General features: G+C 44.7%; 5 protein-coding genes across 12 annotated transcripts in view; 2 read left to right on the forward strand and 3 right to left on the reverse strand.

Annotated features, from left to right (window-relative positions):
• The window catches only part of LOC6619825 (neuroglian), a 37,437-nt gene extending 25,729 nt beyond the window's left edge, over positions 1 to 11,708 (forward strand). The window contains exons 3-8 of one of the 4 annotated variants that reach the window (XR_004362429.1): positions 1,465 to 4,278; positions 4,348 to 4,515; positions 4,586 to 4,963; positions 5,025 to 5,128; positions 5,594 to 5,905; positions 6,637 to 7,753. Coding sequence is in view for 3 of the 4 variants with exons in the window: in XM_032724964.1 (XP_032580855.1) it covers positions 1,465 to 4,278; positions 4,348 to 4,515; positions 4,586 to 4,963; positions 5,025 to 5,128; positions 8,319 to 8,575 (3,721 nt within the window). In the remaining variant the exon portion in view is untranslated. Of the gene's footprint in view, positions 1 to 1,464; positions 4,279 to 4,347; positions 4,516 to 4,585; positions 4,964 to 5,024; positions 5,129 to 5,593; positions 5,906 to 6,636; positions 7,754 to 8,318 lie in introns of those variants that run through there. The other 3 variants (XM_032724964.1, XM_032724966.1, XM_032724967.1) reach the window with 3 other exon arrangements.
• A 45-nt stretch (positions 11,709 to 11,753) lies between these two features.
• Positions 11,754 to 15,199, reverse strand: LOC6619826 (integrator complex subunit 4). The gene is made up of 2 exons (XM_032724969.1): positions 13,097 to 15,199; positions 11,754 to 13,027 (listed from the first exon to the last, which is right to left on the reverse strand). Exons 1-2 carry the CDS (start codon positions 15,197 to 15,199, stop codon positions 12,062 to 12,064), a joined length of 3,069 nt encoding a protein of 1,022 aa, XP_032580860.1. The 3' UTR covers positions 11,754 to 12,061.
• A 176-nt stretch (positions 15,200 to 15,375) lies between these two features.
• On the reverse strand, positions 15,376 to 16,736 carry LOC6619827. Of its 4 annotated transcripts, none has more exons than XM_032724971.1 (4): positions 16,428 to 16,731; positions 16,189 to 16,367; positions 15,930 to 16,125; positions 15,376 to 15,867 (listed from the first exon to the last, which is right to left on the reverse strand). In XM_032724971.1, exons 1-4 carry the CDS (start codon positions 16,528 to 16,530, stop codon positions 15,710 to 15,712), a joined length of 636 nt encoding a protein of 211 aa, XP_032580862.1. In that variant the 5' UTR covers positions 16,531 to 16,731; the 3' UTR covers positions 15,376 to 15,709. The 4 variants fall into 4 exon arrangements, with proteins under 4 accessions (XP_032580862.1, XP_002044040.2, XP_032580863.1 ...); XM_002044004.2 differs by having other exon boundaries at positions 15,930 to 16,083; positions 16,162 to 16,367; positions 16,428 to 16,728; XM_032724972.1 differs by having other exon boundaries at positions 15,930 to 16,083; positions 16,428 to 16,727.
• A 397-nt stretch (positions 16,737 to 17,133) lies between these two features.
• On the forward strand, positions 17,134 to 26,011 carry LOC6619829 (non-canonical poly(A) RNA polymerase protein Trf4-1). Of its 2 annotated transcripts, none has more exons than XM_002044006.2 (5): positions 17,134 to 17,307; positions 19,657 to 20,879; positions 20,986 to 21,666; positions 21,885 to 22,558; positions 22,799 to 26,011. In XM_002044006.2, the coding sequence occupies exons 2-5, from the start codon at positions 19,874 to 19,876 to the stop codon at positions 23,438 to 23,440; spliced, it is 3,003 nt and encodes a 1,000-aa protein (XP_002044042.1). In that variant the 5' UTR covers positions 17,134 to 17,307; positions 19,657 to 19,873; the 3' UTR covers positions 23,441 to 26,011. The 2 variants fall into 2 exon arrangements, with proteins under 2 accessions (XP_002044042.1, XP_032580861.1); XM_032724970.1 differs by lacking the exon at positions 17,134 to 17,307 and adding an exon at positions 18,172 to 18,241.
• A 99-nt stretch (positions 26,012 to 26,110) lies between these two features.
• Positions 26,111 to 26,809, reverse strand: LOC6619830 (C-type lectin 37Da). The gene is made up of 2 exons (XM_032725478.1): positions 26,675 to 26,809; positions 26,111 to 26,607 (listed from the first exon to the last, which is right to left on the reverse strand). The coding sequence occupies exons 1-2, from the start codon at positions 26,784 to 26,786 to the stop codon at positions 26,153 to 26,155; spliced, it is 567 nt and encodes a 188-aa protein (XP_032581369.1). The 5' UTR covers positions 26,787 to 26,809; the 3' UTR covers positions 26,111 to 26,152.
• Between the last annotated feature and the right edge of the window lie 80 nt (positions 26,810 to 26,889).

Consider the following 26,889-nt stretch of genomic DNA (forward strand, 5'->3'; position numbering starts at 1 on the left):
TTTGGGCGCATAGTTTGGTTTAGTGTTTGCCGTTTGTCGGGGTTGAACAACTGCGCTTAATGTGTCATTGCCAACGGTTTACGGACTGTTTTTACCAACACGGGGGTTAAGTTTCTATACATTGATCCACGTGGCCTGATGGCAATATCCTGGCATTTCGCTGTCTCATTGCTTGACTCTTTGACCCACGCGACGAGGGCTCACAAATTCACTTTTCATTGACACAAATTAACACTTAGGGCCAAATTCAATTAACATTTGAAAAGTATCTACGCAAGACTGATCTTAAAACTATGAAAGTGTTAACTAGAATATCTAATTGGAGTACGGCACCAATTAAATTGTAATTTTTTAATCTGCATACTTGCCAGCACAACTCGTAAAATCAGTTGAGTCACTTGACTGACTGCAGTTCAACAAACTGACCGATCGCCCCTCGCCAATGCATAAATGCCCCAGAGTTCTCTTCACAGTTCAACTTACAACACTTAAAAACAATTCAAATGATTGACCTATTGCATGACCCGTCGTCAAGACCGAACCCAAAAAGATCCCAGATGAAAAGAGCTGAAAAAAAAAACCAGCTCAAGTATGGCAAACAAAAAAAGAAATAAATAAAAAAAAAAATGCTTAACAAGCTCAAGCAGCGCGGCTTGTTCACATAATTGACTCGAGCTTTTCAGTTTCATATAGATATATATGTATATAACAAGTCTACAACTATTCACAATTGCGGTGAAAATAATAGTGGGATTATATTTTATAAAAATTAATTTTATATATTTTTATATATAAAGTTACCATAAACATGAAGTTAGTAATCGCTAATAGGTTTTGTCATTTGGTTCAAGATAAAAACTAAAATGCAAGTATATAATATATCTCTAATATGCATAAATGTCTGGCATAGTTACAGTTACAAGAAAATTACAAGATGATGCACAAAGTTATGAAATGAACCAGCAAAAACTGGGCTCAGCTTGTTGACTTCCTTTTTGCCGCTTAATTGCAATTACTTGAGACATGAAACAAGCAAAAAAATAAAAAGAAAAAAAAAAACCATCATCCCCACGCACACTTCAATCAACATTTTTCGCAATTGGAAATTAAGCAAGTTGTCATAATTTGTGCATAAAAAGTGTCTTAATTTTCTTCTTAGCGCGCCGCCTGTAGAAATGTTGATTAAGCCAAATTAAATGCGGTAATTAACTTGTTAGAGAGTCTCGAACTTAATGAGTCGATTGGCAAGTGAGGAAATGCGGAAAACTGCGTCCAAATTGATGTTGAAATAAACAATTAAAGGTGCAATTAAAAGATATATAACAAATAATATTAAATAGTTAGTGTGGCAGATATGTATTAGTATAGGTAATAGGTTATTAGTTTTATTAGTAAAGTACCTCTATTTTCAATAACGAGTAATACATCGACTTACACCCCACCACTTCCACTTTTAACCCACAGATATAGTTGGATCAAGAACGGCAAGAAGTTCGACTGGCAGGCGTACGATAACCGCATGCTGCGGCAGCCAGGACGCGGCACCCTGGTGATCACCATACCCAAGGACGAGGATCGCGGCCACTACCAGTGCTTCGCGTCCAACGAATTTGGAACGGCCACCTCGAACTCGGTGTATGTGCGTAAGGCCGAGCTGAATGCCTTCAAGGATGAGGCGGCCAAGACTCTTGAGGCCGTGGAGGGTGAGCCCTTCATGCTGAAATGTGCCGCACCCGACGGCTTTCCCAGTCCGACGGTCAACTGGATGATCCAGGAGTCCATCGATGGCAGCATCAAGTCGATCAACAACTCTCGCATGACCCTCGATCCCGAGGGTAATCTCTGGTTCTCGAATGTTACCCGCGAGGATGCCAGCTCCGATTTCTACTACGCCTGCTCGGCCACCTCGGTGTTCCGCAGTGAATACAAGATCGGCAACAAGGTGCTCCTGGATGTCAAGCAGATGGGCGTTAGTGCCTCGCAGAACAAGCATCCGCCCGTGCGTCAGTATGTGTCCCGTCGCCAGTCCTTGGCGCTGCGCGGCAAGCGAATGGAACTGTTTTGCATCTACGGTGGAACTCCGCTGCCGCAGACCGTGTGGAGCAAGGATGGCCAGCGGATACAGTGGAGCGATCGAATAACGCAAGGACACTATGGCAAATCACTGGTCATTCGGCAGACAAACTTCGATGATGCCGGCACATACACCTGCGATGTGTCCAACGGTGTGGGCAATGCCCAATCCTTCTCCATCATCCTGAATGTTAACTCCGTGCCGTACTTTACCAAAGAACCTGAAATCGCCACCGCCGCCGAGGACGAAGAGGTGGTCTTCGAGTGTCGCGCTGCGGGTGTACCAGAGCCCAAGATCAGTTGGATTCACAATGGTAAGCCCATCGAGCAGAGCACCCCGAATCCCCGACGAACGGTTACGGACAACACAATCCGCATTATCAATCTGGTTAAGGGCGATACTGGCAACTATGGTTGCAACGCCACCAATTCGCTGGGATATGTGTACAAGGATGTCTACCTAAATGTCCAGGCTGAGCCGCCAACGATCTCCGAAGCTCCAGCAGCTGTGTCCACTGTGGATGGAAGGAATGTGACCATTAAGTGCAGGGTTAACGGATCCCCCAAGCCTCTGGTTAAATGGCTGAGGGCCAGCAACTGGCTGACCGGAGGTCGTTACAATGTCCAAGCTAACGGCGATCTGGAGATCCAAGACGTTACATTCTCGGATGCCGGCAAATACACATGCTATGCGCAGAACAAGTTTGGTGAAATTCAAGCCGATGGTTCGCTGGTGGTCAAGGAGCACACGAGAATTACCCAAGAGCCGCAGAACTACGAGGTGGCCGCCGGACAATCGGCCACGTTCCGCTGTAACGAAGCCCACGACGATACTCTGGAGATTGAGATCGATTGGTGGAAGGATGGCCAGTCCATTGACTTTGAGGCCCAGCCGCGATTCGTGAAGACCAATGATAATTCCCTGACGATTGCCAAGACCATGGAGCTGGATTCCGGCGAGTATACGTGCGTGGCCAGGACGCGTTTGGATGAGGCCACGGCCAGGGCGAATTTGATTGTCCAGGATGTGCCGAATGCGCCAAAACTCACCGGCATCACCTGCCAGGCCGACAAGGCCGAGATCCACTGGGAACAACAGGGAGACAATCGTTCGCCCATTCTGCACTACACCATCCAGTTCAATACATCGTTCACGCCCGCCTCCTGGGATGCCGCCTACGAGAAGGTGCCCAACACGGACTCCTCGTTCGTCGTCCAGATGTCACCGTGGGCCAACTACACGTTCCGTGTGATTGCCTTCAACAAGATCGGAGCCTCGCCGCCGTCGGCGCACAGCGATAGTTGCACCACGCAGCCGGATGTGCCCTTCAAGAATCCCGATAATGTCGTTGGCCAGGGCACCGAGCCGAACAATCTGGTCATCTCCTGGACTCCCATGCCCGAAATCGAGCACAATGCCCCCAATTTCCACTATTATGTGAGCTGGAAACGCGATATCCCTGCTGCTGCTTGGGAAAATAATAACATATTCGACTGGCGACAGAACAACATTGTGATTGCCGATCAACCGACGTTCGTGAAGTATCTGATCAAGGTGGTGGCCATCAACGATAGGGGTGAGTCCAATGTGGCCGCCGAGGAGGTGGTTGGCTACTCTGGCGAAGATCGTCCCCTGGATGCGCCCACCAACTTCACGATGAGGCAGATCACATCCTCGACCAGTGGCTACATGGCCTGGACGCCGGTAAGTGAGGAATCGGTGCGCGGACACTTCAAGGGCTACAAAATCCAAACGTGGACGGAGAACGAGGGCGAGGAGGGTCTGCGGGAGATCCATGTGAAGGGTGATACCCACAACGCTCTGGTCACACAATTCAAGCCCGATTCAAAGAACTATGCCCGCATTTTGGCTTACAATGGACGCTTCAATGGCCCACCCAGTGCCGTCATCGACTTCGATACTCCGGAGGGTGTACCATCGCCGGTTCAGGGACTGGATGCCTATCCCCTGGGCTCCTCTGCCTTCATGCTCCACTGGAAGAAGCCGCTGTATCCCAATGGCAAGCTCACTGGCTACAAGATCTACTACGAGGAGGTTAAGGAGAGCTATGTGGGCGAGCGACGCGAATACGATCCCCACATCACCGATCCCAGGGTCACACGCATGAAGATGGCCGGCCTGAAGCCCAACTCCAAGTACCGCATCTCCATCACTGCCACCACGAAAATGGGCGAGGGATCTGAGTAAGTATATTTTTACTCAATATGTATGTCTGTCTGTATTTAACTAATTGTACGTTCTGCTTTCTATAGACACTATATCGAGAAGACCACGCTCAAGGATGCCGTCAATGTGGCCCCTGCCACGCCCTCCTTCTCCTGGGAGCAACTGCCATCCGACAATGGACTAGCCAAGTTCCGCATCAACTGGCTGCCAAGTACCGAGGATCATCCGGGCACTCACTTCTTTACGATGCACAGGTAAGATCAAAATACACATATATATTCTCGACTGACCACAAGTGATAATTGAATATATTTCCGTGTCCAGGATCAAGGGCGAAACCCAATGGATACGCGAGAATGAGGAAAAGAACTCCGATTACCAGGAGGTCGGCGGCTTAGATCCGGAGACCGCCTATGAGTTCCGCGTGGTCTCCGTGGATGGCCACTTCAACACGGAGAGTGCCACGCAGGAGATCGACACGAACACCGTTGAGGGACCAATAATGGTGGCCAACGAGACAGTGGCCAATGCCGGATGGTTCATTGGCATGATGCTGGCCCTGGCCTTCATCATCATCCTCTTCATCATCATCTGCATTATCCGACGCAATCGAGGCGGAAAGTACGATGTCCACGATCGGGAGCTGGCCAACGGCCGGCGGGATTATCCCGAAGAGGGCGGCTTCCACGAGTACTCGCAACCGTAAGTTCAAAATCGTATATCAATTCGATAGCAAATCGCTTAACAAATCGAAATACAACAGGTTGGATAACAAGAGCGCTGGTCGCCAATCCGTGAGTTCAGCGAACAAACCGGGCGTGGAAAGCGATACCGATTCGATGGCCGAATACGGTGATGGCGACACAGGTTAGAGTCCTTTTTATATGCCACCTCTCTCATATCATTTACGTATATATCATACGAGTGTGTCCTCCAGTGCTACTCACATGGAGTTTCCTACTATCCTCGAATGCGGTAATGCTGCGTTGGAATCTTTTTTATACACTTATAGCACTTAAGATCTAAATCCGTTTTTATTAGATTTTTGTGATCCTAACTTAAAAATGCAAATTTATTTTTTTAGTCGCATGTTTTGTCTGTATACAGTTTAGATAATGATATATTAAAACGCTGCATTACCGTTATGGAAGTACTAGATAGAGTTGTCCATCTAGAGTCACATCTAGCACACCACCTTCAACTGCTCATTACATTTTTGTTGTCTCTCTTTGGTTGTTTTTTCACTCTCTTGATTTTCTTTGCCACATTTGTTTTTGTTTTATTTCGCGCATTGATGACGATTGTGTTTGGGGATATAAAAATGATGATCAGCTGTGGCCACAGCCGCTGCTCGTGCAGCTGCCGCAGCACGCAGCAAGTCAACGTCGCTGCCAACGTCTACCCAACAACAACAACAAGAGCACCAACAACCTCTGTCGACGACGGCGTCAACTGTTCCATTGCTCACCTTGGCCCCACCCTCACCCTCTTCCACCTCCAACTCCCCCACTGCTGCCCCGCCCTCCTACGAACTGTGCGTGGCGGATGCTGAGCACCGCAAGGCCTAAGAGAGAGTGTGGTGAAAAGGGGGAGCGATCCTTTCGCTCTCCCAGTCAATGTTGTTGTTGTTATCCAATTAGCCAGGTAGCTCTCTCTCTCTCTCTCTTAATTCGTACCGCTGCCTGTTCTGTTTCCCTTGCGGCTCAATTCCTTGCGCTTCAAAGAGAGCTTAGTGCCAAATACATTAGTGGAAGCACACATAAAAATGAAAATAGTACGAAAATACTAATGTAAAGTAGATACTATGAAGATTATGCATTAAATTAATGTTGCTGTCCCAAAAATGTTGACCCCTGCTATACATTTGACTGCTGCTGCAAGTGTCGTGCTTCCTCTCTCTTATGTCGCTTCCAAGATGCTGCATGAAGTTCAAGGCTCTGCCGAACCCTTCAGGCAACCGAAGAGAGCCACTTGCCGTTATAAGGCCGCTCCTGCGCTTTTGCTTTCCCCGATTGATTTATTGATCTCTGCACGAAGTTGCTTTCCTTTCCAGTTTGTTGTTCGTTCTCTTCTAATACTAACCATGCTCATGAAAGAGAATATTCATTCATTTGCTGTCCACCAGTGGACCAATATCGATTTTCCACCAGTGGAAAATATCGATGGAAATTGATCATCAAATCATTTCGAGCAACTTGCATATTTTGTGTTCCTTGTTATGTGTTCTTTGTTTATACGTTCCATATTGTTTATTACTTTTAATTGCACTATATTTTATTTATATTATATTTGTATAATTTTTTTCTTTTTCCTAAACACGTAAAATAAACACAATCACAATCAATATTAAATCGACACCGACAACCAATATCCAGGCATGAATGAAGATGGATCCTTTATTGGCCAATATGGACGCAAAGGACTTTGATTTAATTAGTAAGCAGCGCACCGCAACAGCAACTCAAAAATAATATCGAAACCGAGCCCTTAACCCCAAAAATCAAAAAATCAACAAGACCAAACACCATCACAGCAGAAAAATGAGAAATGATTGGAAATAATAAATAATAGTAGCCTACATTTTATTCGACTAAGTGCAAACACCACGACTAATTTAAAGTATATATAAAAATGGAGGTTTTATATATAACTATTAAAATCTAAAAAAGTGTAAAAAAAAAAAACAAAACGAATGCAAATCAATACTGCCAACAACAAGCAACACAACAGCAAAAACAACAACAACGAGAATGCAGCAAAAAGGCTATTATCAAAATAAAAGTCTTCATATCGGAAGAAGTAGTTATCGAAAAAGAATGCATGCGAATCAAACCGAATTATGAAAAAAATCATATAATTTTCTGGACGTTATGGAGATGATGAGTGTAATTTTTTTGTTAAGAAATTTAAGAAACTATGTATGAGGAAAATAATGAAGCTCGCTTATAAAATCTCTATATTGCGCACATGTCTACCTGTCCCACTCTGTCCCCGGTACTCTGTATATCTCTGTCCCGCTCTCTCCCTTCTCTACTTGTAATGCATATATATTTATAAATATAAAGCGTAAATAAGTTATAATTTAGTAATTTTTTTATAAAGCAACAGCACTTGAATGTCAAATCTCCGTTTTGGATTGGTCGTAAATCGAAATGAAACTCTCTTTTAGCTTACATGTTTACTACTTTATTTAAGCCTATTGTGTGTATTTTGTTTTTATTTCATTATCTTATGTTTTTAGTTTGTGTAATAACTTTGAATTTTTTTGCTTTGAAATCGAAACAATGTTTTAGTATAGCCTCCCGTTTGTTTTCCGGGAAGAGCAACAAAAATGAAGTGTATTTTTTCAGTGTATTTAATATTAAAGAATGAATGAAGAAAACATCATAATTATATGAAAATATAATTTTTTTTACATATGTTGATCTACGTTCGCATATTAATTTAGAAAGAAAACAAACAAAATAAAGAAAACCGAATAATAAACAATTACAATTGTGTAGACTTGGGAATTATTTGTTAATTAATTTAAATTAAACAAAAATGCATGCCAGAGTAGGCTTGTTATTGATATTTGGTTAAACCGAATTCATTTAAGTTCCTTTTTTGGCTTCTCTTCATTTTGAACTGACTCATTTGCCAGGTAAAGTTGAGTATAATTTCAAGTATTATTATTATTATTATATCTTTTAAGTTATTATTTGTATCTGTAGTTTGCCTGACAAAGTAGTTGTAGTTTAACCCAAAATCCCCGAAGTTTTCATCCTTAAATAAGCGGATTACGAATTATAACAAAACTAACATACTCTATAATTATATTAAATCGCGATTACGAAATCTCACTGGTGTTCGTTGTGGTTAACCTAAACTATAAACATTAATCGTAACACAAAGAAAACACAATTTAACATATCATTTTGCACCGGCTAAGTTATTAATTAAATGTTAACGAAATTGCAATAAACAACAATCACAATTGCAATGGGGTTGTAATAGAATGAATCGGGAATTGTATGTAGAATGAAAACTAATATTGTATATATCTTTCTAATCCCAGGACAATTTACCGAGGATGGCTCCTTCATTGGCCAATATGTTCCTGGAAAGCTCCAACCGCCGGTTAGCCCACAGCCACTGAACAATTCCGCTGCGGCGCATCAGGCGGCGCCAACTGCCGGAGGATCGGGAGCAGCCGGATCGGCAGCAGCTGCCGGAGCTTCGGGCGGAGCATCATCCGCCGGTGGAGCAGCTGCCGGAGGAGCATCTGCCAGCAATGGAGGAGCTGCAGCCGGAGCCGTGGCCACCTACGTCTAAGAGGCGTGGCTGGGATTCACATGCCCCATTGTTCTCCTGATTTTCTACCAAACGATTCAAACGCCTCTTAAACAAAAAGAAACTGTGTAATTCTATGTGTAAAACGAAAACTGCTTTAAGTGTCTGCAAAAAAAAAGAAAGAAGAAAACATTATAATTAACTCAAATCGAGAAACAATTGTAAAGTGAAGGAAAACTCGCATGAATTTAAAGCATATAATTTTGCTTCTTTTGGCTTATGAAATTATTATAGCAAACAGTTAAACGCCTTTTCAAAAACAAAAAACAAAAACAAAGAAACTTTTGTATAAGCTTAAAAAAAAAAAAACAAAACACAAAAAATGAATGTAAACGTTGACAAATGTATGGAGAAGTAGAAGGACGATTAATGATAATGCCTGTTTTGTGTAATAATTTTTTTTTTTACAAAAATACCTTTAAGTTATGAGTGGCACAAGGATCATTGTCTACATGGAAACCGCGTCGAGTTTGTAAGCCAAAGAGCCGGCGAACCAAGGAGTCGAGTGAGGGAACGGAGGCAATAGCGACAGATATATGCGTTTATATCGATTCCGGTCTCAGCTAAACTAGGAACTGTTCAAAATGTACAAAAACCAAGGCTTAAATGAGAACCATCGGGCAGCTTCGACCAATGATCAATGACTGAATTGCGAAGGAAATGCCCGGACTATTTTGCAATCAACTACACAGCACAGCGCGTGTCTGCTCCTCAATGTCCAATGACTAACCAAAATATCGATGTGTTCAACTAGCAGCAAGTCAAATACTCAACTTGACCTCGATCACTGTTCGCCACAATCAAAGACTTAAGGGCAGAGCAGATTTTCCAGCGCCAGTTCAAGATATCCAGGAGAAGCTGAGGCAGCAGCTTTCCTTCGTCGGCAATTCGCATATATTTGTGAATATGTGTATCGTATAAGTTCCGATTTTCGTCCATAGTCTAATGCAATTTTTCGCGTCTAGTATTTAAACAGAATCCCTTCAGTTTGTCCATTAATGATTTAAGTAAAGCAAATTAGTTAATTAACAAATTAGTTGGCCCACTCGCACGAGTTCGTCATTGTAACCTATATTATTATACGATTAATACGCAGCTGACAAACCTATAATGGTTCCACATAGTACTCCCTCTTATTTGAATAAAAAATGTTAAAAAGCCTCGAGATGCCAGTTGCGTCTCTGGTTTCCACTTAATCCAAATATCTGTAATAATAACAATGTATTCATAATTTTTTTTAAACTAAAAAACACACACAAAGTGGCACTAGAGTCTAATGAAATAAAAACACAATAAAACAAATGAAGTAAAAAATACAATTTTAGTTTTTGAAAATCTTCTCTGCCGCTTTGAGAGAAGAAACGCTTTGAACTTGAACTAAGAAACTCGATCAAAATATATATATAGTAATATATATTTTTTAGTGTACACACTGCGCTTTAATCGACACCCGAAGAACATAAAAAACAAAAGACGCAATCCCATAACTGACTAGATTTTTGAGACGTTAATTCGAATTGGTTCGGCTTTATTTGCGAATTAGGCAGTATATTAAGTATATACCTTAGGTGGATAAATAAGCTTATGATAATTTGATCTTTAACGAACATACAGGGTTGCTTAGTCAAATTTTTGCATAGATTTACGGATTACGAAAAACATAATGGCGGAGTAGGCGTGTAATTTGATGACTCATATTTTGTGCACTGCGTTCTGTTTGTTGTTATTTCAATTAGCTACCTATGTATGTATAATGAACTATAATCCCCGGCTTCAGCATAGTTTTCAATCGAATACCCAATACCCAGCCTCCCCAAAAACCGAGCCCACACTAAAAACTGGGAGACAACCGAACGATCCACAAACATAATTCACCTGCACCACGCATATCCCAACGATTGATATAGCAGATATACGAGGAGGAAGTAGAGCGGAGGGAAAACTAGGAAACTAGATCGGAAAAAGGACATGCAAGGACAACAAGACAAAAGAACTACATAAAACAATACAAACAAAACTTGCTATACAAACGTATATATGGATATATGATATATATTTACAGTATAGAGGACAACGATCTAAATCTAATGTTCATGACAAAGCGATATATATATATATATATATACATACAAAACATATAGAGAGATGTATAAGATTTTGCATAGATATTGTGATTTCCCAAAATAAAAACTCAAAATAGTCAATAACAATGTGGAAACTGAAAAACCAAACGTAAACCAATTAACTAAACTAATATTTCCTCTTTTGTCGTATGAAATTAAAAACTAACTAAAGTGTTCATCAGTGGAATTTTCGAAATAATCGCTCGTCTTCGATGACGGAGCTTAAGATTTCGATAGCGATAGAACCACAACAACAACAACAACAACTGCACTGCCTGTGTCGGGTTCTATTTTACATTTACATCTACATTTACAGAATCATAAGAATTTACACACTCTAATAAGCGCCGGTCGAGAAATTCAGAATTGAAAACTCAGAATGCCGAAAGCTAAACAACATCCCAAGCAAACATTTTGGAAACTAATAATGGTTATTTGCACAATACTGTGATTCCTAGCAAGAAACAAGAAGACACGATGAACAATGAACGATAAACGCTATTAATTATCGACTTTTGTGTGTTTGTGTGGTTTGGAAATCGATGTGTTTGTATTGTACGTATATTTTTCACAGCATGCTGAAAATGTTTGCAACAAGAACTACTTATCTAACCACTCAGTAATATCCAACTTGATCAATTTACTTGCATATGATTATTACGATTATTATTGCTAACCAAAGGCCTAACAACAACTTAAATATTACGCCGAACGAAATCGAAAACAAATGATAAAACACAAGAATACAAAGTACTTTTTTAAAATGAGTTTTTAGCGAATCAAATATAAACTTAAGATTAACAAATTCGTATACAACAAACAAGCATAAATGAAAGCAGCGTCTACAAAATCCACAACCAGATCAGAAAAAGCAGGAGAATAATCAAAACGAGAAAATGAAGAAAAGGCTATCCAGAAAAATGATCAGAAAACGTGTAAGCTGTAAAACCTATAATGAGAAATAAACTATAGAAACTATATAAAATGATCAAGTCTTCGGCGTTTCATTCCCCCCATAGTAAGTATTTGAAATGATGTACATTTTCTCAAAGATTTATGGTACACACTTTATTTAAAATGAATTCTTCTTAAACATGTGATTATGATATAAGCTACACACAACTGATGCTCTAAACATTCGGCTCTTTCGATTTAGAAAGAACTTTGCTAAGCAACTGCTATGGTATCTTAAACAATCACATACCATACATATATTTAACTAACAGTTGCTCGTTGCCCCGCTTCCCTGGGTCCTCCTGCTCTTACAGCGGCTGTGAGGCCTTGTCAGCTTCTCGCTCCGCGTCTCACGGCCAGAAAGCACCTAGTCCATTGCCTGGGAGTCAGGCTAAATTCCCCGCCTGACTGGTTTGGGTGCGAACAACACCTTGGCCGGCTTGCAGAGCTCCAGTTCGCTGCCGGGACGCACGGCCAGGCACAGCTGGATCTCCACCAGCGACGACTCCGTCCAAACGCTGTGCGACAGCAGGATTGTGGTGCGCAGGCGCACGTTGGTCTTGTGCTCGCCCTGCTCCGTCATAATGGGCTTGAAGTCACTCTGCTTCGGCACCACGGTGTGCATGTGCTGGTCCGGATACTTGATCTTGATCCTCATGTCCGCCTTCTGGGACTCCAGCAGATTGTCGATTTCCGCCACAAAAGGAACGGCTGCTATCAGGCCAGCCGTGACCTTAATTACATTATCCTGCGATTGCAGCGGACATGGCTCGAGGATGTTGGCCACGCAGCGGCGTATTTTGTCATTGGCGGGTGGCAATGCAAGCGGAGGAGCCTGCTGGACCAGCGGCAGTATTTCGCGAAAGACGCGACCCGGCTTGGGATCCGATATGCCATCCAGTTTGCTTAGCAGCTGGCGGGTGAAGCTATCGGGCTGGGCATCCCTACTAACCCCCGCTTTCATGGGCATATCGGGCTCTATCACCGGTGGCTTCTCCTCCTCATCCTTCGTAATCGCCTTGATGAACTCACTTATATCGCCGGCGGTTTGCAATAGCATCTGGCACGGGCCCAAGGCACTCTGTGAGCGATCCCTGACCACGAGGACCAAGTGAAGCGCGCAAGCCCTCAGGCGCAGCTGCTTCACCTGCAAGATATCGCCGTAATTGAGGCCGGAGAACGTGTGCTGCAGCTTGAGACAGTTTCGGATGAGCGCTGCCAGTGATTCCTTCAAGGGCACCCTGCTGCGTTGCGTGCTGGCGCAGCGCTGCATCTGCTCGATCTGGATCTGGGCCGCCAAGAAGGTCTCTAAAAAGTTTGAGGTGCCGTACATGCCCGCATCAATGGATCCCAGGCGCTAAAGTTTATAAAACAAACATAGTAAACATTAGTAATCAGTTGTAATAATCCCGGCGGGCGTACAAACCTGCAGATTAGACTGGGCAGTCTGGAGCAGCTCCAAGCGCTCGTCAGTCATTGTGAAGATCTCTTCGATGTGACTGAGAATCATCTGCAAGTACTCCGCCGAACTGCCAGCTTGGTGCACAGCCGAATCGATCCTGTGCGTCGCACTCGCCGAGGACGCACCCTCGATGGGCAACTGGGGCACCAGATTCGGCATCGAGTCTCTCAGATAGGCGTAATGGCGATGGGTGGCCGTGGGCAGCAAACTGATAATGGGCACCAGGTGTTCTGCAGCATTGAAGACAAGTATCAGAACGCACAGATACGCTGGATCCTCGACATCACGTTCGGGCGTCTCGAAGAAGGGATGCACATAAAGCAGGTGGACGGCGACAGCCATCACCAAATGCGGATGCTTCTGGCCAATCTTGCGCATGCAGGCGTAGGTGGAGTGCCGATCCTGTGGATACTTGGCCAGCACATCTAGCAGCTTCTGCACCACCATTAGCAGGCACGTTTGTGTGGACACTCTGCAGGCGCCCAGCATGAGATGTAGTCCCTCGCGCACGTCCACGGAGTAATCCTCAAGCGATCCAAGCATTATCTCCAGCTGATCCTCGCGCAGCACTATGTGCCTGGCAATGGCCGTTAAACTATAGATGGCCTTCAGCCGCACATCCTCGATCTCGTCGTTGAACATATCCACAAGGAAGTCCAGGCTGGTCACCGCGAAATCCGGTCGAGATAGAGCAAGCTTGCACATGGAGGCCACTGCCGCAGTACGCACCTCCAGGAACTCATCTTCTAGACCATGTATAAGGGCGCCACAGGCGCCGCTGGCTATAATTGAGATGCTCTGAGCATCGAGGTGCTCTTGCGGAGCATCGTCTGCCCACCGTTTACCCGATGACCACTCTCCGCTGGCCACCAGGCGAGCACCTCTCTCGTGCGCCGTCCGCTTTCGGCGCAGATTGCTCATCAGCTTTTTGTCGAGTGTCTGGTGTAGGAACTCCCTGCTTACGGCGGTCATCCCACCCAGCAGTTCCGCTGCGAGCACGCGAATTTGCAGCGATAGATCGCACAGGGCTTCGCAGACCTTGCTGAACGCAGCGTCTATCATGCGCAGCTCCTCCTGCTGACGGTCCGAGGGTAAAATATAGTCCGGATGCCGATTGCCCAGCATGAAGACCAGCTGCAGTGCCTCTTTGCGCACGCACTCGTAGTCATCCTTCATGGCCTCGACGGCACGCTTGTAGAGCACCGCCGGCAGCTGGGATCCCCGTTCGCCGAGGGTCAGCAGGGCGTGCAGAGCCTGGGCACGAACGCTCGAGTCCTGCGAGTCGATGTAGAAGGCTAACTTCCATACGTAATGACGCTCACCCTCCATTTTGGTGGCAAAACGACCGATCACCAGCATGGCGTTCTTCTGCGTATGCGTGGAACCGGAGCGGAGCTGCTCCTTGGCCAGGTGGGCCACCTGGGTTTTGTACGATATGGGCAACATGTGCTTCCTACGCTCCCCGATTCGAAACAGGCACATCATGCCCTGGGCGAGCACTTTCTGGGACACCTCCTTCCTCAACAAGAAGATAAAGTAGTCGATGATCATGGTAAGCGCCTGCTCGGTGGCACACTCGCAACCCAATCCGGACAGCAGTTCGAGCAGCTTCACCCGGATGGAGGTGTCGCTATCGCGTTCCTGTAGCTGATAAAGTTGGAAGATCTTGCTGGCCACCTCCTTAAGCTCGCCCATTTCCACGTCCTCGTAGGATATCTCATCGGTGATCTTGACCAAGAGCTCCAGCAGTTCTCTGCTATTAGCGGCTGTCATTGGAGGAGCTCCAGTCGCCGCAGCCGGCGGATTTCCGATGACACCTATTGACGGAGCTCCCGTTGAAGCAACTGGTGTCCCAGTGGGCAGGACCAACGCGCCGGAGGGCAGGTTGCCCACATAGGCGTCCAGTTGGTTGAGCGCCGTCAGCTTGCGCTCCACATTGCCCGCTTTTCCGGATTTCCCGCCCTTGGCATCAGCGGCCAGTGTTTGCAAACGCAGCTTCTTCACCGGCGGCGACCCGTCCACCGTTTCCACATAGGTGCCTAAGCGCTTCTTAATGGCCAGCGCCATGATTTCCTTTTCGTTTGCGCGAGTCAACCAATGAAGACCGGAATTTCACTCTTTCACTTGGTTAAGGTAAACCGCAAATTAGAGATGGCACACCACCGATGCCAACCACCCGCCCCTAGCGATGGCATCGAGACCGCGCAAATAAACTTCTTGCTGGTGGACAACACATCAATAAATGAATTGCTTTCACAAGAGTGATAATGGTAATATCACTAGGCATTTAATAATTATATTATATAAAAAAAAAATGTGGCATTTAGTAATCATATAAAGACAACTAGGCAACCTTGAAGACCTGAAACATCGATAGCATAGTGAGAAATCGATGTTTTCTTTTCGTCTTTTGTTGTGCTCTCGGTCTTCTTCCTAAAGTGAAAACTCAACAAAGTGATGATGATTCATCAACCACTATTTGGGTATTCATCCTCAACTCGGGTTGATTCGCCCGTAAATCATTACTTATAATTAAATTGATCCTTGTTTCTACTATGTCATCTCACATGGGCATAGTTAAGATTTCTGTACGCCGTTCATCTCCACGTTCAAAAAGGACAAGGGGTCTTCATCTACCTTGCCCTTCTTTTTAGCTGCGCAATTCTTTACGCATCTCATGGCTTTGGATAAGACTTTTTCCGAGGGTAGCGTCGGTTCCACCTGACCGATGGCATCTGTAGTTGGGAACAATTATTAAGTGGACCACTAAAAGTTCGATATCGAGCACTAAACTTACTCATAAGCGAACGAAACAGATGTTCGTGATCTTTAAGCCTTTTCTTCTTCTGATTCCCATCAATATTGTAGTTCAGGAGGATATCCTCGGAGAAAATGAGTCTTATGGTTCGACTTAATCTTCCCTGGCGCAGGAATTTCCGGATGGAATTCGTCTGATCAGGGATCATATGAGTAAAACTATATACATATATATTCTAGTGAGGGAAAAGCATAAGGAAGAGGAAACTTACATAGATCCCCCTGGAGTCCTGGCTTACCTTGTGATCCACTTCGACCAGATCTCTCTCACACAGAATTGGAAAATCATCGTCCGGATTTCCCTTCGCCTTCGGCTTGGTCGTTTTCATCGACTGCTTAACGAATTCCGTGAGTGTCTTAACCGCCCTTGTCAAGTTTTCGATTTCCGCGCTCTGCGACAGGACTCGTGAATTGAGTTCTAGGTGGGTTAGGTAGTGGGTGATATGATCCGGTGTTATAAGATATGCCACAAACATACCATCTATCTTTGTCAGCAGCATGGCATTGGCTGCGATATGACTATGCTCGGTGGCGAGGCAAAGCCTCTTGATTTCAGGAGTTGTTTCGCTAATTTTCAGCATTGAAGTGAATATATTGAGTTTACGAATGGAGGAAAATCCCTAATGGAAGCGATTCGCTTCGCTACACAGTTAAGCTCCGAATGGAATTCCTCGCTGTTTCATCATTGCCTTCGCCAGCCGACGAATGGGAATGCAAGACACAGACAAAAACTCCCTCTTGCTCACCACGTATGAGTAGCTGGTGAATCAGTGATGACGACGTCTGATTAGCGGCGGAACTGTACATCAGTACAGATCACATGGTGAAAGCCCGAATATCGCATGACCCCACCAATCGCATAAGCCACAGGATAAATAATACTTATTGTTTATAATAATCACACGGTTTTTTACGAACGAAGTTGGTAGTGCGTCCTGTCAGTTGAGTATGTGGAAATATCATGGACAGCCCCCCAATAACAAATGCTAAACTGAGTTTTTAATATAATAATGTTTTAATATATTTTTTTATGTTACAGTTAAATTTGAAACCATAATTAACAAAATATTTGGATGTCATCGATATCTTGTAATAGGACCGTTCACTTAGCGAAGTTGGCAGCCTTGGCGGATCTAGTGAGCACATCCACCTTTCGCTTATCAGGTCTATCGATAACGTCACTAACGTCACATCAATCGATTCGTGAACCAGCTCTATCGCGAAACGGTCGCGTGTTCGCACGCAAATTGCAATATAAATCAACAGAAATTGACAGGGAACGCTGCAAAAAGGCGACGATTGAGGCCTGCGATCTGCACAGGAAATGCACAATTGTGAAGCGCTATTTAATAAATTCGGTAATGTTCGATTCTCGAAAGAACCAGTCGTGTGCGTCTGTATGTGCTGCGAATGTCTCTCTGTGTGCGGGTGTGTGGGGTGTGCATAAAAGGCATAGAGGCAGCAAGGAGTGAAAGAGAGAGCCCCATCGTCAGCGCAACGAAAGTGAGCGAGAAGCAGAAATTGTTAGTGCTTATAAGGATATATAATGCGGAGGGAGAGAGAGACAGTAAGAAAGAGCGGAAGAAGCAGTTGCGACGCCGACCGACAACAACTGTAATTTTCCATTAATTTTTGGGCGGGTTTTGTGCTGCACAATAATATAACTTGGATTATTTTGTATAACCACCATGTGTATTTTGTTCACGTTTTGCTGCGTGTGTAGGTGTGAGTATATGTATGTGTGATAAACTTGAAATACAACGCAATCGCAACGAGAACCAAAACTTGTCAAGGTAAAACGGCTAAAAAAAAAAAGAAGAAACGAATTGTGTGTGAAAAATTCCAACTGAATTACGCGAGAAATCATGTGAAGAGCAGTTCGATACGCATGTGTGTGCGTGCAATAGAATACGGGGGGAGAGCGGGCGTGCGTTTGGAGTAGTCTCCTTAATTGATTTTCGCTTAATTACTGCAGCGGTTGCATAAATTAAATGTTTACATTTGCCCCGGACAGTGCTGTAAAGAGAGAGAGCCCTTAGCAGTCAGGTGGCAACACCGCTGCCCGTCTATCGATATCCACTGCAATTAATTACTCCGACTAATTTGAGCCTTTGCATGTTTTTTGCCGGTTAAAACAATAAATCGCTCTCACTGCCTTTCTTCAATATCACTTCGCCGCACTCTCTCGCTTGCTTTCCTTGTGACGTTAGCCAATACTGGCCAACATTAAGAAAGTGTTAATTTGCCTAAAATGTACAAGTCCATGTGCGCGATGGCCTGCTGTAAATATGTGTGGGTGTACGGGAGTTTTCCTCTGCCAAATGCAACTAAGTTTTTTACCGAAAATTCAGCCAGCAAATGAAAATCGTATCGGGTAAAATATGCATTAGGTGTAGGTGTGTGTGCACTTAGTGGTTTCTCTGCCTTTCTTTCGATATTTCTTTTCCTTTTTTTTTTTTACTATATATTTTTTTTTTTTGCATAATCGAAGCCGCCTTTCGGTACATGTGCATGTGTGCTGTCCCGCTCCCACTCCCACCCCCTTACTACGGCCACCTGTACGCCCTTGCACACTCACACACAAACGCACACACCCAACAGAGTCACACGCACACTGCACAAAACTAGAGTAGCTATCAGTGTATTGGTGCGAGATATAATATCACTTTGGAAGTCATTTATTTGCTGGTCTCGGAGTCTCGTGAGCTGTTTTTCCTTCTATTTTTTTTTTCGTATTGCTTGTTGTTTTTATTGCATTTTGATTTGCTTTTCGTATGTGAAAAGCCATTTTGTTGTGGCCCATTTTTGTTTTTTTTTTTCTAGCGCGTGTGTGTATGTGTGATTTTTGCGCTCTGAAAAACAATTTTCGACTGGCGCCTTTAAACGCTTCAGCTGCAGTTGGTTTGCAAAAAGGAGTGAACAAGAGCGTTCACTTGAAAGGGTTAGGGGGGTGGGGGTTTTGAGAGAGAGCGGGGCATTTCTATTTGTAGAAAAAGAGCGCATAATTTGCAATAGTTTGCCATTTACGCTTTCCATTTTGTGTAAAATGCATGCAAACCCCTTTTAAAGAGCAACAATAACAAGAGCAGCAACAACAACTACTGTTACTATTGTTTCCTTTTCTCCAATCTCCACCCCATTCCTTTGTTTATTTATCCCCCGAGGTAACATAAAACCTCTACATCGATAACAGTATTTTGATATCAGTATTTATTTGATTTTTCAAATTACTTGAATGTTACTTGGGATTATCATAAACAATGAGTCTGGTTAAAGCGTCGAAATATAACTGTAGATTATATGGAAATGTGCAAAGTTGTACTTGGTGAACAAATGTAGGCTGTTGGTTCTTCCAGAACTTTCCTAATATAAGCCAATCTCTCAATAGTTTTTTTTTTTTAATTGTGCTAACAATGATCGCAAAACTGCAACACTGGCATATTTATTGAGTGATGAGTTAATAATATTATTCAACCTACGAGTTCAGCCTTGTTTCACATTAATTGTTAACAAATAAGATCGAAAAGTCCACTATACCAGAATATACCTGAATTAAAATGGCAATGACTTTAGTGTAAAATTGTCATAATAATAAACTGTTGACAGTTCTAGTGTTTGAGCCGTTGAACGTAGCGTATGTGTAGCTATAGATACGCGTAACTCCGACTCCGGTAACTAATTAACATTTCTTGTGACACTCTTTGCAGCACTTGACCGCATTCAAAGAGGTGTAGTCCCGGCAGCAGGAGACTATAGCTAATTTTTCCCTGTGGAGCACAAATATCACATCGGATCTATATAGAGACACGTCTATATATTCAGACCACCAGGACGCAGAGAATAGAGGAGAAAGGACGTAGCGAAGGAGAGACGCGCGCCCCTCTCGTTTCCCGCCCAGCCAACAGCCGTGTGAACCCGTCTTGAATGGATCCATTTGTTGGCTGGTTTCAGAAGGAACAGGAGGGACCATCGTTGTGCACATGGTTAAAGATTTGGGAGACGAATGCCCAGGAGATGGGCGCATTGCTTAATCAACAGCTACAGCAGACGACGGCGATCAACGGGAGCACGAGCAGCAACAGCAGCAGCAGCAATAGTGGTAACAACAACAACAACAACAACAATAATAATAACATCAATAACACTATCACCAACACGACCAATAACACTGGTAACAATTCATCGGCCAAACCCTACTTATCGCGACCCTACAGCTCGCTAAATCGGGTGCTCAATTTACGAGCGGATTCCCTGGAGATCCTGCAGCAGCAACAACAACAGCAGCAGCTCAACGGGACCACTCAGCGCAATAGCGCTAACATCAACCCCACCAGCGGCGGCAGCACTAGCTCGTCGGCAGATTCCACCACGAATCGGGACAATAACTCACCCGCCAACAGCAGTTCAACCAACGGACCAGGAGCAGGAACGGGAACGTCAACAGGAGCAGGAGGTACCGGTACAAATAGTCCGGTGACCACAGCGTCAAGCACAGCTGCGACCACGACTGGTCCAGCCACTAGTATGAGCGATACCAGCAACAACCCGCCACAGTCAACGACCACGCCCGCCAGCCGAACGAACAGCATCTACTACAATCCGTCGCGGAAGAAACGGCCGGAGAACAAGGCTGGCGGAGCCCACTACTATATGAACAACCATATGGAGATGATCGCCAAGTACAAGGGTGAACCGTGGCGCAAGCCGGACTATCCGTATGGCGAGGGCGTTATCGGGCTGCACGAGGAGATCGAGCATTTCTATCAGTACGTCCTGCCCACGCCCTGCGAACACGCCATCCGCAACGAGGTGGTCAAGCGCATCGAGGCCGTTGTCCATTCCATCTGGCCACAGGCGGTAGTCGAGATCTTTGGCTCCTTTCGCACTGGCCTTTTTTTGCCCACCTCCGACATAGATCTCGTTGTGTTAGGTGAGTGAAGGGACGGGACTAGCTTTTTAAGTGGCCCCCACATGCATTGACATTTTATTGATGGGCTTTATTAACTTATCCTATTTTTTCTTCAATTTACTTTCAGGTTTGTGGGAGAAGCTGCCGCTGAGAACGCTAGAGTTCGAGCTAGTGAGCCGCGGTATCGCCGAGGCTTGTACGGTGCGTGTTCTGGACAAGGCATCAGTGCCCATCATCAAGTTAACGGACCGGGAAACGCAAGTGAAGGTAGACATATCGTTCAACATGCAGAGTGGTGTTCAGTCGGCGGAGCTGATTAAGAAGTTTAAGCGCGACTATCCAGTGCTGGAGAAGCTAGTGCTTGTGCTGAAGCAGTTCCTACTGCTCCGCGATCTCAACGAGGTGTTCACGGGGGGCATCTCCTCCTACTCGCTGATCCTTATGTGCATCAGCTTCCTGCAGATGCATCCGCGCGGTATCTACCACGATACAGCCAATCTGGGGGTGCTTCTCCTCGAGTTCTTCGAGCTTTACGGACGTCGCTTCAACTACATGAAGATCGGGATCTCCATAAAGAACGGTGGCCGCTACATGCCCAAGGATGAGCTGCAGCGTGACATGGTCGATGGCCATCGTCCCTCGCTCCTGTGCATCGAGGATCCGCTGACGCCGGGCAATGATATCGGTCGAAGCAGCTACGGCGTCTTCCAGGTGCAACAGGCATTCAAGTGCGCCTACCGCGTGCTCGCCCTCGCCGTCAGTCCGCTCAACCTTCTCGGCATTGATCCGCGCGTCAACTCGATACTGGGTAAGTGATAGTCACGCTTCATTAGCTAATTAAACTAAAAAATACAAATATTTTAATGCAATCCAACAGTTCACAGTACAAAATTGCATATAGCTAAGCAATTTTTACTGCTGACACGTTGATAACAACAATTTTGTTATATGCGCGTATATACCAATAGTTTCGTGGAATTGATGTGGATTTGTAATGGTTTTGGTTTCCCTTGTTCGCCAATGCAGGTCGAATCATCCACATCACCGACGACGTGATCGATTATCGCGAATGGATCCGCGAGAACTTCGAACATCTGGTGGTGGTGGATCGCATCTCGCCGCTGCCCACTGCCGCTCCCACTGCGTACGCCACCGCCAATGGGGCGCCAAAATATGTGATTATGCCCTCGGGCGCCGTTGTCCAGCAGCTGTACCATCATCCGGTGCAGGTGCCCACCGCTCACGGGCACAGCCATGCGCACAGTCACGGGCACGCGCATCCTGGCGCCCATCTGTGCCAGCCGTATGTGACCGGGACCACTGTATCTGCTGTAACGACGACTACAACGATGGCGGTGGTGACCGTGGGCGTTTCAGCCGGCGGAGTCCAACAGCAGCAACAGCAACAGAATGCAACGGCGCATACCCACGCGCAGCAGCAGTCACAGAACCAATCGCAGTCGCGCCATAGACGCGGCAGCACCTCGTCGGGCGATGACTCCGAGGATAGCAAGGACGGTGATGTTGTCGAGACGACGTCGGGTGCTCAGGAAGTCGTTGACATCACGCTATCGCCGCCAAATGGCCTGTCCAACATGTCCATGCCCATGCCAGTGCACGCGGTCGGAATGCCAGCGTCGAACAGTTGGAGCGGTAATGGCAATGGAAACGGAAACAGCAGCTCATCCACAGGCTCGTCGGTAATGCACACAATCCCCCGCCTTGACACATGATGATTGGTGGTGGCCGGCTGCCTAATGCCCAGGCATCAGGTGGTCGGCTATGCTCCCATGCTGGCCGCAGTTGAGTCCCGGTTGTATCTGAAACCGAAAGCCCAAACAAAATTTCATCCAAAGACCATGGGAGCAACTGCAGCCAGCATGACTAGAAGCAACAGCAGCAGCAAGCACACATATATAACCTCTTCACCACCAAAACAGCCGGAAATCGCACACATCGCTGCCCAGGAAATGGACCCCGAGCTTGAGGATCAACAGCAAAATCAGCAGCAACAAGAAACTTCTGGAGGCAATGGCTTCATACGACCGGGTGACGGCGGCACCGGTTCCAGCAGGGGAGGCGGTGACGGCAGTGGCGGACGCAATTACAACCAGCGGAGCAACCACAACTCCAGCGGCTACTACCACCAGCAGTACTACGTGCCACCGCCGATGCAACAGCAGCTGAGCAAGTCCAACTCCTCCTCCAACTATCACCAGCAACACCATCACAGTCACAGCCATGGCAATCATAGTCACCGACAACAACATCATCATCAGCAGCAGCACCACCACCAGCAGCGGCCGCAGCATCTGCGGGTGGGCGGCGGCAGTCGATACCAGAAATCGTTGGGCGGATCGCCCATCACCAGTGCTGGCAATGCGTCGAACAGCAGCAGCAATTGCAGCAACAGCAGCAGCAGCAGCGGCAGCAACAACAGCCGACTGCCGCCGCTGAGGGGAACACTGGTGAATTCGTCGTCAGCAATATCAATCATTTCCATATCCTCAGAATCATCCATTGCTAGCAGCAGCTCCAGTTCGTCACGGTCCGGACAGGATCAGCAGCGTGACGAGCGATAGGATTAGGATGTAGGAGGATATTGTGTATGTCTATGACAGAGAGAGAAAGAGAGCGCGAGAGAGAAAGAGAGTTAGCAATATTTATGGATTACATTTCTTTCTCAGGTTAATTGTAAACTATGCTGCATTTTTCTAATAAATATCACGGACCCCTCGCCTCTGCCTAATCCTAAACCATCTCCTCAAGCAAGCTTCCCTTCGCAGTTCCAATGTAACTGCGATTACTTTCTTTTACGCTGCAGCGACGCAGACCTACTAAGCCTAGAGTTAGGAACTTTGCCTCTGATCGCGCTAAATGTATTTCAGTTTGTTTCTAAAATAAACATGAAAGCAAACAATATATATATATATATATTTATATATATATGTATTTATATATATATGTATTTATATATATAGATATATATTAAAGTTAATTGTACCATAACTGTTAGCTCATAAGTAGATTGTAAGGGTTTAAAAGATCGATAAACTGAAGTATGAAATTATGCTAATCTCTCTTCCCATAAAAAGTTTGTGAGCCTACTTAACTTGTTCGAACACATTGTCCAACCCCAAAGCAATTGTGTTTTTAAGCTTAAACAAAAAAAAAAAACAAAAAAACAAAACAAAGAAACAACAAAACAACAAAAAAAAAAGCAAAAAACCTACAACGCATCTTTTGTTTATACTTATTTACTATTAATTGATTATTATGATTATGCAATGTTGTGCATTTTGCATAGATTCCTGCCATTTGTTTGTATAGTTGTTCACAAATCTTTGTAAATACTTAGTTACCGCCCCCTGTGACACGCCTCCCGCCCCACCAACCACGCCCCCTCTAAACGCACTGCCATTTTGAGAAAGGTTTGTAAAAAACACGTCGAAAAGGAGCTAGCAGAAGAGTAGAAAAGAAGATTTAGACTTTGTACATGTATAACATTTTAGCCTGTTCTTCTTTCCATTTGTAAGAGACAAAGAAACAAAGAAAGCAAAACAACAACAAAAAACACAAACCAGAAACATAAACCCAACTAATTGTAAAGTCACCTTAATAGTCTACGAATATGTTTGTCAATCGAGTCGCGAACGTAGAGCTCTGTAATACTAGGCGGCAATATTTAAAATTTCATTCTGAAAGCGCAACATTTCTGATTCTTGGAGATTGTAAATGACATACAAAAAAAAATTGTACATCAAAACATATTTGAATATGGATTTCTCTGTTGTATTGTAATATCTGTTTGTGTTTTGTAATATCTAATATTTTAATATTTAACTTCTATTTTACTTTCTCATAAAGCTTTCCTTTCGAACGTATTTGTGAACGGTTGCGACATATTAAGCTAGTTGGTGAATCGTGAGCTAAGAGTTCATAGTATTGAATCTGAAATATCGACCTTGAGTGGTTCAAAACCTAAAGTTTCAAAAATCGAGTTTAGGTTCAATATCTTTTTTTTTCTGTTGCCTAGTGTGAATAAAGCGATTTTCCATGTTGACAAAGGCCGAAGGTGCGCTCTCCCTTTCGCACGACGACTCCTAGAAGCTGGCAGCTTTGAAGCCCACCTTACACATACACTTGCTCACTCACATCACAAACACACACAAGCGCAAAGGCTCCCCCACACAGATACCCGAACAGAGAGGGACACTTAACGGTAAAGTTAGCATAGAAAGTTGGGGAAGACGGGGCAATGAGCCGTTAGTAAGAATGAGAAGGCGGTTGCGATAGAGCGAGATAAAGTAATAAGGAACGAGAGATAGAGAGAGCGAGCGAGAGTAACATATAAGAATTATTAAATTTATGCACTCGTCTGTTGAATATTTATATGAATTATATGTATGTAGTTACTAATATTAACTAATTGGTAAATATACAATATTTATATGCATAACTTGTGGATTAATGTGGACAAACAAATGTTTAGAATTAGCAATCTAGCCACGTAAGACTCGTAAATGGTAAATCGTAAATCGACAACTACTTAGACTACATAACTGTGTACCAGAGCATATGTAAGCACATAAGCACTCCCACACACACACACACACGAAGACACCACTACATGCGCATACTCGCTAGAATGTAGAGGTTATGTCGTAGATTTTTTCAGTATCGATCACGATTTCGCCTAGCCTAGCAAGTAAGCCGCAGAACTAACTGTAAAACTAACCCATTTCCCTACTGGATTCCATGCGTTCGAACTCGTTTCATCCTTTGCCCATCATTGCCCATTGTCCTTCGTTTCGTTTCCTTTGCGTTCCGTTCGCAGTTCCCAACTTTCATAATACGTGTGCATATACTCGAAACACACACACAGTTTTTTGTCGTCGCGATATTAGTGGGTATTAATAAATTAAATTAAATTTAATTAACTACATTTAACGCAACTAAATTCAATTCAAGTGAATCAAATGAATCGATCGATACTTGTATATGATAGAGTTCAATAGCTGTGTAAGAATTGGAATCGTAACAATTTAGTATGCAAAAATCGTAAATCTAACTGATTGTATAATTAGCGAAAAGAGAAAAACGGAAGCGATAAGCAAAACGATGCGACAAATAAAAGCCGGCAAAAACTACAACTTTTGTTTTTTTGAATATATAGTATAATATTCGTAAAACATGTCGGTTTTGACCCATCTCCGACTAAACTTATGGTTTCTGCACTGGAAGACGATCAATATTTCGATATTAAGCAGCTTTTATTTAGAACCAATCGAAAACTACCACTTAATGTAGGTGAACTTGAAGGTTTTGGGCTCCGTTGCCTCGCAGACGTACAGCATCTGGATCTTGCAGTTGGCATCGTTGATCATCTCCCGGGTGGCGAACATGTGGACGCAGTTCTCGTTGCCGCCGTAGTTATCCGGCATTTGCTTGGGCCCGTTCCAAGGGGCGTAGGTCATCGGACGGCCGTTGGACATCCAATAGAAGGCGCCCTCGGTGCCCAGGTCGTTGCCCGATATCCAAAAGTAGTCATTGTTCTTGAACCCCTTGGCCTTCATGTACTTGATCAGCGCCTCCATTTCCGGCTTATCCTCGATGGAGGCCAAGTGGGCGTTCATCATGCGACAGGCGCCGGCCGCCTGGAACCAATTCACCTTGTTCATGGGCTCGATGTAATAGTAGTTATCCCCGATCCGCACGAACGGTGTGGTATCAATCTCCGATGGAATGCCTAGCGATATTGCAGGATTACTTGATTAGTCCGCCACACTTGACCACCAATACCAATACACACATACCATTATAGACCTCGGTGCGGTAGTTGGTGAAGATGTTCACGTCGGGCAGATAGGCCAGTGACGGTATCCCGACGCTCGTCAGGATTAACAGCAGCGTCTCGGTGCGGTACATCTTGCAGGTGGTCGGTGGTCGGCGGTTCGTGCTCAAGTAACCGTCTCCTGTGGTTCTGGCCACTTATATATCCATGCTGCGCAGCTGTTTATCCAATGGGTAT

The sequence above is a fragment of the Drosophila sechellia genome, chromosome X (genome assembly GCF_004382195.2).
Source record: "Drosophila sechellia strain sech25 chromosome X, ASM438219v1, whole genome shotgun sequence".
NCBI lineage: Eukaryota > Metazoa > Arthropoda > Insecta > Diptera > Drosophilidae > Drosophila > Drosophila sechellia.

Coding starts and splice junctions, on each gene's coding strand:
- LOC6619826 (XM_032724969.1), bottom strand. CDS start 15,199: ATGGCGCTGGCCATTAAGAAGCGCTTAGGCACCTATGTGGAAACGGTG. Junction 13,028..13,096: donor CTGCCCAGTCTAATCTGCAG/GTTTGTACGCCC, acceptor TATAAACTTTAG/CGCCTGGGATCCATTGATGC.
- LOC6619827 (XM_032724971.1), bottom strand. CDS start 16,530: ATGCTGAAAATTAGCGAAACAACTCCTGAAATCAAGAGGCTTTGCCTC. Junction 16,126..16,188: donor TGGTCGAAGTGGATCACAAG/GTAAGCCAGGAC, acceptor TTCCCTCACTAG/AATATATATGTATATAGTTT. Junction 15,868..15,929: donor TCTGTTTCGTTCGCTTATGA/GTAAGTTTAGTG, acceptor TCCCAACTACAG/ATGCCATCGGTCAGGTGGAA.
- LOC6619829 (XM_002044006.2), top strand. CDS start 19,874: ATGGATCCATTTGTTGGCTGGTTTCAGAAGGAACAGGAGGGACCATCG. Junction 20,880..20,985: donor CATAGATCTCGTTGTGTTAG/GTGAGTGAAGGG, acceptor ATTTACTTTCAG/GTTTGTGGGAGAAGCTGCCG. Junction 22,559..22,798: donor GCTCATCCACAGGCTCGTCG/GTAATGCACACA, acceptor CCACCAAAACAG/CCGGAAATCGCACACATCGC.
- LOC6619830 (XM_032725478.1), bottom strand. CDS start 26,786: ATGTACCGCACCGAGACGCTGCTGTTAATCCTGACGAGCGTCGGGATA. Junction 26,608..26,674: donor CCGCACCGAGGTCTATAATG/GTATGTGTGTAT, acceptor CAATATCGCTAG/GCATTCCATCGGAGATTGAT.